We start from the raw sequence: 12,210 nt of genomic DNA on the forward strand, positions 1-12,210 counted from the left end.
AGGTTGTCCCCCCAAGTTCCTTAAAATGATCATCTCACTTCATGAGGATCAACACGGCCAAGTCAGATATGGCAACACACTTTCTGAGCCCTTTCTAATAAAGAATGGTGTGAAACAAGGCTGCGTTCTCGCTCCTACCCTATTCACAGTCTTTTTCAGTATGATGCTCCAAAGGGCCACGGCAGACCTCGATGATCAGGACGGTATCTACATTCGATATCGTACTGATGGAAGCCTATTCAACCTAAGGCGACTGAAGGCCCACACTAAGACCCTAAACCATCTTGTCCGGGAGCTGCTTTACGCTGATGACGCCGCCCTTGTTGCCCACACAGAAGCAGCTCTGCAGCGTTTAACATCCTGCTTTGCAGATGCTGCTGAGCTCTTTGGGCTGGAAGTCAACTTAAAGAAGACAGAAGTTCTCCATCAGCCTGCACCTCAGGAAGTCTTCCATCATCCCCACATCACCATCGACCAATCAGAACTCAATTCAGTCCAACAGTTTAATTACCTAGGCAGCCTCATCTCCTCAGATGGTAAGATTGATGGGGAGATAGACAATAGGTTAGCAAAGGCATATAGCGCTTTTGGAAAACTCCATAAACGAGTATGGCGCAATAAACACTTGAAGAAAAGCACCAAGATCAGTGTTTACAGAGCCATAATGGTGTCTACTCTTTTATATGGTTCTGAATCATGGGTCATCTACCGCCACCACCTGCGTCTCCTAGAACGCTTCCATCAACGCTGCCTCCGTACAGTCCTTAAGATCCACTGGTCAGACTACGTGACCAATACATCTGTTCTCGAACAGGCAGCAATTACAAGTATTGAGACCATGTTACTGAGAACGCAGCTGCGTTGGGCAGGGCACGTCTCCAGGATGAAGGACCACCGCCTCCCTAAGATCCTGCTCTATGGTGAACTTGCCTCCGGCTGCCGCAAGAGAGGAGCGCCGAAGAAAAGATATAAGGACTCCCTGAAGCAACAACTCAGCCTCGGGCATATTGATCACCATAACTGGTCCACTCTGGCCTCTAATCGGGAGGCCTGGAGACACACCATTTATAACGCTGCTGATGCTTTTGAGAAAGCACGCAGATTCACCCTTGAGGAGAAAAGACAACGCAGAAAGAATCGAGCCTTGCAGAATATACCCTCTAAGGAGTCTTTCTGCTGTGTCTTTTGCAACCGGACTTGCCTTTCTCGTATTGGCCTTTTTAGCCACCAACGCGCTTGCGAGAAAAGTGGGTAGAGCCCTTCCCAAATCTTCATTCGCGAAGCCTAGCCATGATGATAGTGACTTTGTCCCCCCCCCCCTTTTGTCCTAGTGGGAGGGTATGGATTATGCAGGCTTGAGAGAGCTAGAGGGGGAGCAACAGCTCCGTCTCCGCCCCTAATGGCGGAACCAGAGGGTCCCGTGTTAGGCTGGGTTGGGACCCCAGTTATAGAAGCCGCTTTAGGCTTTCCTGCGGTCTTTGTACCTTTAGCTGGTTTCGTGTTTGCAGTTGCTAAGGTGTTATGTTCCGTTTGTACTGGTCACAATTAGGAAGTGATCTGCCCTTGCGTTCGTTGCGGCCCCCGCTCCATCTGCAGGAGCGGCAGTAGCTCTTGTGTCAAACCCGGATTCTAACTGTCCCGCGGCTGGACTTACTTTCACTGTGCCGGTGGCTAACGCTGCCCCTGCACTCGCGGAGCCGTGGTGGTGTCTGCGACAGTCACATGATTTCCCTCTTCCTCTCTTACATCTCGGGGTAGGTTGGGCACTGGCCGCTCTCACCCTCGACCCTGCTCCGCTTGTTATGGGAGCAGGCATCCTTATTGCCGTTATTACAACTGTAAAATCGTCAGGTGGTTTTAAAATTTCTACAACACTCGGACCCACTGCAGCTGTTTGCGTGGAATCAGTAGTTCAGGGGGAAGGGGTCACCCCCCCCACGCCAACGAGCTCGGGCAGGGGAGGTCTCCTTGCCCCCGCCTTTCTCATGGTTACGGCTCGACCTCTGGTCGCGTCTGCCGCACCTGGGGCGGTTCCCAAAACAGTAGGGGTAGCGCTGGGTCCCGTCACCCCTGCAAAGTCAATGGCCCCAGCACTCTCTCATGCTGCAGCACTAAATGGTTTCACAACTTTCACAGCACTCGGGTCTGCTTTCCCTGCTCGGATTACATTAGCAGGGATCAAAGCCTCCTCGTCAGTTAACGTAACAACCGGGACTAGCTTTGTCTGTCCCTGCCTCACTGTGCTCGCCACGGTCTTAGATTTCGGGATCGCTCCCTGTTTTACAATATCAGAAACAGGCGACGACTTTCTTTTTGCCGTGCCAGCCAGCTCTGTTGCCGTGGTAACGACCGTTCCAGAAACCTCCCCTGCTCTCTGAGCTGGGAGTTTTGTTGCCGCAGCAATGGCTGTTCCTCCAATTGTCTCACCGCCTACCGTACTCGCTTTCTGTTCTCTACTTTGATACACCGACCAAGCTATATCTAATAATTCATCCATATCTCTTTCAGTGCCACCTGCCCTTCGCAGTTTTCTCTTTATATCAGTTGTAGACTGTCCCACAAACAAGTATACCAGATGTTTCTTTCCCACATCTGACTCTGTATCTATGTCGGTATATTTTCTGGCAACATCTTTTAATCTGTTTAGAAAATCTGTAGGCGACTCGTCTGCCTCCTGTCTAACTTCATACATCTTAACCCAACTTATTTCTTCTGCTTCCTCCCCTACAGCAGTAAACTTTGGGGTCTCTCTTGCACTCGGGGCATGCAACTCCATGTTTACAGTTCTCATACTGTTATCACTACTGAAAAAATCAACTGCTTCAGCACCCACCTGCGGCGCTGAGCTACTTGGTTTCACAAGCACATCTACACCTGGGGCTGTTGCCCCCTCTGGGGCCGACGCCTTCACTTTACTACTATCGTTAGAGTTAACTTCAATCCCTCTTATTTCCACAACAGATGCCGCATCTGTAACAACCTTCTCTGGTGTTACCACGTCAAAAGCAACTCTAGTAAAAACTGACTTCTCAACTGTAGCGACCATGCGGTCGCTGGCCTTTATATAATAAAGAAATCATGGACGCTCTCTGAGAGATGGTAATCAAAGAGCTTTATTTGAATCTCGCGCCCCCTTTTATATCCCTGAACCATGTGATCTCCTTATCCAATAGAGTTGTAAATCTCGGCGCATGCTCTTCTGGGCGTCTCTGCCCTGGTACGTCCCCTCGTACTTCAGACACGCCCCTACATCACCCCCCTTATAATTATCTAAGAAGATCACGAAAACGGTGCAAAAACAACAGTGCAAACAATCAGAACAGTACATTGCAAACTACCAAAGCTTGCAATGACCCAGCACACTGCTTGCTGTGGCTTCTTACACTTCTATTGTGAACCTTTTGAAACTTTCTTATATTCCTATAGGGTAGTGCAACTTGGAGAAATAACTTTATTAACTTAAAGGCCTTGGCCTAACCGTGCATACTTATAACCTTTATTAATCTAAGGGTTTTAAATAACTGGGGAGTTCAACTTTATTAAGAAACAGGCTAAGCTTAGGAAAACTAAATTCTCTTAAAGTGACCCTGTGGCAGAGGTAGTGTTATTTGTGAGATGTTTTGTGTTTTAATATTTGTCCAGTCATACAACTCTCTTATTCATTCACTCTCACATTCACTTGATGGCCGTCATTCATTCATATACACACACTCATGAATTTTTATTGACTGCTTTTTGCCATGCTGGTCGTCCTTAAAGTAAACCTGGAACATAAACATAACTTTCTTATAACTTCTGTGTTACTCTGGTTCTTGCTGATGTGATTTTGTGCGTAGGTAGGGTTAACATACCTGGAAGGGGTTCATTTTAACTCTTTTTCTGCAGCCACTCAGGTGTAGCCTCTCTCCCAAATCACGAGATCTAGTGGTTCCGTCCACTGCCCTGAAATCAAATCTCCTACCATGACCGATGTTTTGGGAGAGGCACACAAGCCTGGGGTTTGTGTTGCTTTTCATACTTACATGTTTCCAGCATTGTCACAATTTGAAAATTAATAACATACATGGCTTTTCACAGATGCTCTTGTGGCTATACAGATTCCCCCCCTTTTTTTTTTCCTGTTTAGGTAACATTTGTTTCAGTGTGTGGTGTACCCTTTCCACAATTGCCTGACCAATGAGTTAGTGTGGAATACTTGTGACGTGAGAATTTTCCTATTTGATAGGAAGTGAAGCTGTTTTACTGTCAGTGTTGTGGTTTGTTTTGGGGTACCAAGAGTTGCTAAGCAACTAAGCCAGTGTGTTTTACACTCTTGGCCTTTTCTTTAGTGGGTGTTGTGGAGATTATGTAATGCGGATATATATCTACTGTTACATGTACATATTTTAATATGTCAAATTCAGAGGTGTGTGTGATATCTGTTTGCCCAATCTCATTTGCCATTAACCCTCTGGGGTTAATGCGTCCTGAGATGGCATGGTTGTGATTTTTTGACAACTTGGGCATGATGATGATGGAGTCTCAAGCTGATTGAATGTTATTTGAAATCGTCTGTTTAGACAACTCCTGTTCTGTTGGAAAAATTAATGAGACAATTTTGCTTGCTCCAAGACTTTAGGTATGATGTTAAACATTACTGTTTTGTCAGTTTCTCAGTTCTTTGTCAGTTGTTGGCCCTGGCCTGTCATTGTGTGACCTTGTGTATATTGTAAGAAATCATAAACCTTTTATAATTGACAAGAAAACAAACAGAACGCATTTCAATTAACAGGTAAAGGCTAACGATATCTCAAGGAAACGAACTTTCAAGACGGGGATACCAACTTGCAGTATAACAGAAATCAGTTATAACATTAAAAGATTGTTTAGTAAACTTCCCCAAGGCAATATGGATGGCAGTCAGTTCCAGAACCTGCACAGAGCTTTGGTTCACGGTCTGCGTCTCTCTTCCCCATTGTTCTGTAGCAGGATTTTACCTGAGTCACTGCAGCCTTCTATGTTGTTCCCAGATGCACGTGTGAAGACCCTAAAGCCTTTCACTGGTTCGTGTTTGCATCTGGTTGTGGCCTTTAAAGGTAGACTACTGATTTCTGCCCACAACCTGTGTTTTGAGAGATGTATGAAAATGTCACCATGAAAGCTTGTCAAGGCAGCTTGGAATCCTGCGTCCTCAGCTGGTATCCTATCCAAATTGTCCTTAGTAGCTGGCATGTAGATGATGGCAAGATCCTTTCCGTCTGGTTCCTGTAGCCGTCCTCTGCCTTTAATGACAAACCTTGCATATATCTCATTATTAGTCCACACAGTATTAGATGGTATGTGGGGCAAAATTAGCCACTCTACAATTTGCAGCGGGTCTTTCTCAGTCTGATCCCACTGTAACAAGACTGCTAATGGTTGGTACCTGCTGGGAATGAAGGCCAGGCAGATTTGCAGTTCAGGATTTCTCCTCCTGCCTTGCCCTCTCTCTATTGCCTTGGCACGAATGTCTAACACCCTTTTGGCTTCTGGTATCAGTAACCTGCTAGACATTAGGCTGGAGTTTCCCTTTGGCAGCTCAAGCAGAGGGTGTAGCTCCTCTGAGGTTATGCCTGAAATGGGCCTTAACCATTTGACATCCCCCTGAGGCTCCTGCAATTCGTGTAAATATAAAATATTTTTTACCTCGAGCTGCAGCAGCTGTGGAGAATCTTTTTGCTGTACGAATTCCTGTCCAAGGTAAGTCCAGGGTTGTGATTGCAGGATCTTCTCTGCTGCAACCTGCAATCCTACATCTTGGACAGTTTTGATTAGAGCAGTAAGAGTAAATGGCAGTTCATTTCCTGTGGCCGTGCTTATTGGTATGTCATCTGTATAATGATGTATCGTGGTTGTTTGATACCTCGTCGGGCTATTTTGCATCCCCTGAGGAAGGACAACCCAGCAATAGCCTTGCATGGGCCGTGCACTGTTCAAGGCCATGATGGGAAAGGCAAGCCTTGGCACATCCTCAGGGTGTAGGAAGGTGGTAAAGAAACAATTCTTTGAATCAGTTACCACTAGCGGCCAACTTGCTGGGAGCATATTGGGTGAAGGCAGTCCATGCTGCGATGCTCCTGTAAGCTTTATGACTGCACTTACTGCTTTTGACTGTTGCAGCATTCTCCACCTGTCACCTTTCTTGGGGGTGCAGAATATAGGGTTATTGTCTGGGCTGTTTGTTGCCTCGTTGGGGCTTGCTTCAAGCTGCTTCCTCCCTTGCACATGAAAGCTGGTGGCACAGAGGGTGGCAAGCAGCACGGCAACAAGCAGTGCGATGCTTGTGGCAAGGTGTATGCCTTGCCCACAGCACCCTTGGTACAACTCAGCCCATTCCCTGCTGTTAGGGTATTTGTGGGATGTTGCTGCTAGGGGTCTCCAGGGGCAATCCCTTTGAAAGTGGTCAGTGTTACCACATCTGACACAACTTGCCCTAAGTCTGGTCTCTTCTTGTACTCCTAGCTGGGCATTTAGGGCCGCAGCTAGAGAGACAGACCGGTGCTCCTCAGAGCCAAATCTTTGGTAGGGTTGGACTAGCTTGGCAATGCTGTGGTCTTCCCTTCCAGGAAAGGTCTGCAAAGTTTTCTCACAGCTTGTGTTCGCCCTTTCAAAAGCCAATTGCTTACACAGCATCTCTCTGGCTTCATTGTATTCAATTTGCTTGTTTAAAGCAGACTGCAGCCAATTTAAGTATTGTGGATTAGGTTTAGCACAACTTTGTAACACTTTTGTGCTGGGCAGATTGCTGTTTTGGTCTGTAGTGAGAAGCTTTCTCATGGCTTTCAGCATCTGTTTGGCTATTACTTTGTATATTTCTCAGGGGTAATTTGATTGGGCACCTGCTGTGTTGTATCTTCCCTCTCCGGTTAATTGGTTTGTTGTTATGCCTGCTTGGGTGTCAGCAGTATGTTTGGCACAATTCTCCCGAAAGTCAGATAACCAGTCTGCATGTTCTGTGTTATGTGGGGTGAAAAAATAGAAGGAACTCAATGTGTCCAGATACTTGAAAGGATTGGTTAAGGATACGCCAGCATCTCTTACCGACTGCCTCAAATTCTTTGTAGCCTCATATGGTAGAGGCTGGAATTGAGGGGGCTGACGTTGGCTAAACCCATCTGAGCACGCCTGAATATCCTTTAGGCTACTCGCCCGATTGCCTTTTCCCTACATTGTTTCCACATGTTGTTATCTGATTTTCCCCCGTTTGCCTCCTCGCTCCCTCCCGGTGAAACCTTCCCGGTTCCCTCCTCCTCATTCCCCCATTCCTCCCCCCCTGTGGTCCCAGCAAACCCGGTTCCTTGTGGGGGGGTGGTGGTGGGTGGTGGAGGCAGTGAGGGGGCGGGGCTACCTCCCCTCTTGTGTCTGTGGGCGGGGCGGGGCGGGGTTGGGGGCGGAAGAGAAGGATCGGTGTCCGGTCCATGTGGCGGGCAAGATGGCTGCCCCCACTCCAATACACATGGCTGCCGGTCATCCGCAGTGAGGGGGGGTAAGTATACTGGGTTAACACCCCCATCGCTGTAACGGGGTTTTCTGCAATGGTCCCATGGGCTGGGATCTTACATTGGAGGCCCCGTTCCTTCCCAGCTGCTCGCGTCCCCTTGGTTCTCGGGTCCCGATCCTAACTTCAGTTCACAAACTGCTGTTTCCCCCCCCTGCTGCATGCCTATGGGCTGTGCTGTTGCTAGCAGTGTAGCGAGGAGAGGGGTGTGTGGGTTACTTGTTTCATTTGCTCGTGTGCTGTGGCTCAGAATGTGTCCCAGTTTTCTTATGTGTATATTTGTAACGTTACGGCTAGCAGCTGTGTGGTAAAAGTGTTTCAATGTGTTGCGAGGTTTCCATGGAGACAGGGCTCCTCTGTTACCTTAATCCGGCGGTGTGTGCACGTGTTTCTTTGTTCGACTACAGTGTTAGTTTCACTTTGTCCGGCAGCTGTTTTTCTGCGTTTTTTCTCTCCCGACGTCTCCGTGGGGGTCTGGTGTGTGGCGAGGCGTCCCTCGATGCGGCACGGGGTGCAGGGGTGGCCCCGATGGTGGCGCGGGGCTGCTCTCAGCTCGGGGCTCGGCGCGGCGGCGGGCACGGGGCTTGGCGCGGCGGTGGCGCGGCGATCCGGCAAAAAGCGGCGAAAAAGTGGCGAAAGGCGACAGCAGGTTCCCTCTGGGTCTGTGGCGGCTCTCAGGGGTTTTTCCTCGATGTGGAGTGTCGGCACAGTCCTTACAGACGGCCGGGGGTCGGTGGGGAGCGGCTCCCGGGGTCCCGCGGTCCGCTAGGTGACGCAGGGGGGTCTAATTGCCGTCCCCTCGTACTTCAGACACGCCCCTACACTCAGCCTTCACAGCTCTTATCCCATTACCGACACAGCTATCTGCTCTTCCCGCGCTCACCTCTGCAGTTACCATGGTAACCCTATCTACTCCGGCAAGGCTGCCAGCAGCAGCTGCAAAGCCACAGGCTGCTCCTTGCACGCTCGTTGGAACCGGCGGGGGAGACCCCGCTTCAACTGCCCCACTGGGGCCAGGAGTTTCTCCTGGTGTCACTCCTGTTTTAACCAAATTAGATGTTACCTTTGAGCTTAACCCCGCAGCGCCTACATAACTCTCGCTCTGCTCTGCTGCGCTAGAAGCAGTTTCAACAAAAGCCGATCTTCTCTGCACCGCGGTGTCTACTTCAGTCAAACTAACACCCTCTGTTTTTACAGCCACACCAGCAGGACTCACTCCCGCCGGCCCCGAGCCACCTCCTCCGGGGGCCTTAATTTGTCTGATCCCTCCCGGTGCAGGCAGGCCCACACCCGGGAGTCCTCCAACGGCCGTGCCTGCCCCGCTCCTGCCCGTTCAGCAGGAGCCGGTCCAGGTGCCGCTATCCCTGCAGCTCCAACCCCCTCCGGGCTGCTTTCTCTCAATCCAGGGGATGTTAGCAGAAACAAAAATAGTTCCGCATATCTGATCTCCTCCCATTTCTGTTCTATATTGAGGAGTGAAATTAATTTCAACACTGTATCCAATTCAAACGGACCACATTCTGGCCACGCTATCCCTCTCGTCTGTCCAAATTAGGACCATGCACTTACAGACAATTTACAAAGTTCTTCCTTTTTTAAGATTGTATTTGGGCCAGGTAAAACTTTCCAATGCTTCAAAACTAAACCCAAGGGGGATTCTTTAGGGATCTCAAACTTTGAATACACACAACCCATGATTGTAAAACACAAATGATCCACGAACACACACCGGGATTCGAACTTGCTACCTTGGGGCCACAACGTTGTTTCAGTAGCCTCTCAGCTATTATTCCGAGTCTCACCGACTCCCAGAGCCTACACCGGCTCTCCCATGGCGTCAGAGCACACAGGAAGGCATCCCTTCCAAACAAACCAGTCCTAGACTGAACCCCGCTCTGACCCGGGTGGGCGGACCACCCTGTCCGCCTCCTGGAAAGCGACTCTCTGAGGCTGTATGGGCCCAAGTCTTAAATTTAACTTTCCAGGAACCCGTGTTCCCCACCTCCCGGGAACACAAAACTTTCCTGCAGCTGCTAACTTCCCACAGCTGCTAACTAAACCAGGTACCTTTTCCCTTATTTTACCTTTTCTTATCTCACCTGTATGCTCCGTGCTTGTTTCCGTGGGTTCTGTGGAGCTGGGCTTCTCAGACCAGGGCGGGAATTGTCTCAGATAAAAGCCGGCTTGATGAGGAATTCCTGCACGATGAAAGTTTCCAATCTGAAGAAGTTCCAGTCCAGGTCTCCCCGTGAGGGCCACCAAACTGATGCCTGCTCAGCTGGTGCTTAGAAAAAATCCAGGAGCAGTTAATTAGGGTGAGATAAGGAAAGGGTTTATTAGTGCCAAGGCAATTGATGATATACGACGCGCACCCGCTGTGTCCGAGATGTTACAATATATAACAATATCTGACCAATCCCAAGTGTGTCCACCCTGTGACTTTTGCTCTGGTCCACCCCCTGGCCCACCTCCCGGAATTGGGTCTGGGGTGCTTGTTGGGACCCTCTCTTCATCAACCTTCATCATCTTTGGGGTACAGAGAGCAGAGTCACCCAGTTCTTTGACTCTGTCCTGCGGTTTAGGCCAAGATACAAGCGTTCCCCAAACAAGACAGGCTTGCCTTGACAAGAGACAAAACATTTTCTACTGGATACAGGGATAGGGCTGATATGGGGAGTATGGAATGGGGTAAGAGGGAGAAAGGAATGTATAAACTAAGGGGTGCTACGGGGAAAAGGGAGAAAGGGCTGTTTCTAAAATCTACTTCTATTACCTATAAAACTTATAAGGTAGAAAAAAAAGAAAACCATTAGGGGCTTAAGGCATCAGGAGTAAGATAGTACTCCTGCATCTATAAAGCAGTATTCTTCGAGCTTCTATATGAGACCATTTAATGAGGACTGCGTACTTGAGCAATTCATGTAGTCTAAATAAGGGAATACTTGAACTCAGGTAAACCTTTGAGAAGCTTATTTTAGTAGGTGGCATATTTCTGAATGATAGAAGTGATAACTTACTTGAATATCATCACATCCATTTTTCACTGACTAAATTTTATCCCTGTCCAAAAGTTTCCATCCTTCAGACGAATTACTGAAAAAAATGAAGAAAATGATAGTACATATACAATCCTAATAACAATTTGGATCCTGGTTTTGTCTTAGTAAAACTGTAAAGGGTCACAGTCACAAATTTTTTCAAAAACCAGTTGACAAAAATAACACATGAATACTGTTTTCTGTTTGCAAGCAACACATTAACTTGTTATATATTTTCTCTAAAGGAAGTAGAAATTCGAAACAAAGACCTGGAAGGCCAGCTGTCTGATCTAGAGCAACGTCTGGAGAAAAGTCAGAATGAGCAAGAAGTTTTTCGCAATAACTTGAAGACACTTTTAGAAATTCTTGATGGAAAAATATTTGAACTATCAGAGTTACGAGATAACTTGGCCAATATAATAGAATGCAGCTAAAGAAAATGGGATTTCAGTGCCAATCAGCTTAAAGATGCACTGTCTCTCTTCATAGGACTGTTGGGCTCTGCATCAAAGTTGCACAAAATTAGAAAACGTTCCTCTGAGAGGGCTTGTTTTAAATTTGAGTCATATTTCAATGTAAAATTTAGAACTCAGTTTATAGCTAGTTGAAGAAAAAAGCAACAAACAAACTTGAGTTACAAATTACCTCCTTGTACATTATTGGCCATAGATAACTTTAAAGATATTAACAGTAACTGAATGCAATCCTTTTCTAATTATCAGTGATGGAAGAATTAGCAGTGTACCAGGTCACACCTCTTTTTTGTGATAGGTACAATATAGGTTATCTGCTGTCTTATTTATTTAAGGTATTTAATTGCTGTTACCAATTTATTCTTGCCTGAAGTGAGAGAAAGTTGCATCTTTAATTGAAACAAAATTACTATAACTGCTTGTATAAAGTTCTTCCTTTTGGGGTTTTTTGGTTAGTTGGTTGGTTGGCTGGTTGGGGTTTGTTGGGTTTTTTTCTGTTGTTGGGTTTTTCTTGTTTGTTTATACACACACACACATGTATGCACTGGAAGATACAGTATTCCTTTACGGAGCTTACTCCGGTGTTCTGCAATATTATCCAATGTAAGGTTTACTTTTTCATATTAATTCCATGTAATTACAGTGAGATACTATCTTCCACTTAACTATATTATGAAGCCAACCAATGATGGCAGGTGAGTCCCCCAGGAAAAAAAAGTCAAAAACCCCTTGAGAATTCTAAATGTAAAATTTGACATGCACAGATAACAAGAAGTAGCCAGTTGTTTGTTTTCTGGCCATGATACATGTATTGACTATCTATGTTCAATTAACTGTTAACCTGTTCTGCAGGAGACTTTTTCATCATGTCGCATGAATTTCAGATTTTGTGAATAATGACTTATGGGGAGCATTGTTTATTACAGATTGCATTAAGGGCATAGATCTATTGCAAGGGATTAGCTGTACACTGAACTTGTTCAAGACTGCTGATTCTAGAAGTTTTGTTGTCATAACAAATTGAAATGGAGACGTTTACTCTTTTATGGGTCTTTATATCACATCTTTATTGAAACTGCAAGAGGCAATATTCTGAACTGTTAACTAAATGTTTAAAAGCAGGAAATCAAATTCAATTATCCTCAGTGAGCAAGTTTTAAAGTTGTTTTGATATAATTTGAAC

The 12,210-nt window shown here is 46.7% G+C and overlaps 1 protein-coding gene across 1 annotated transcript in view; it reads left to right on the plus strand.

Annotated features, from left to right (window-relative positions):
* LOC113981880 (homer protein homolog 1-like) overlaps nt 1-10,988 on the plus strand; it is a 127,393-nt gene extending 116,405 nt beyond the window's left edge. Inside the window, exon 9 of the mRNA XM_027709550.1 lies at nt 10,800-10,988. Within this exon, the coding sequence (XP_027565351.1) occupies nt 10,800-10,988 (189 nt within the window). The remainder of the gene's footprint in view (nt 1-10,799) is intronic.
* Nucleotides 10,989-12,210: the final 1,222 nt, after the last annotated feature.

This window comes from Neopelma chrysocephalum, unplaced genomic scaffold, assembly GCF_003984885.1.
Source record: "Neopelma chrysocephalum unplaced genomic scaffold, ASM398488v2 Primary Assembly neopelma1_96809, whole genome shotgun sequence".
In the NCBI taxonomy this organism is placed as follows: domain Eukaryota; kingdom Metazoa; phylum Chordata; class Aves; order Passeriformes; family Pipridae; genus Neopelma; species Neopelma chrysocephalum.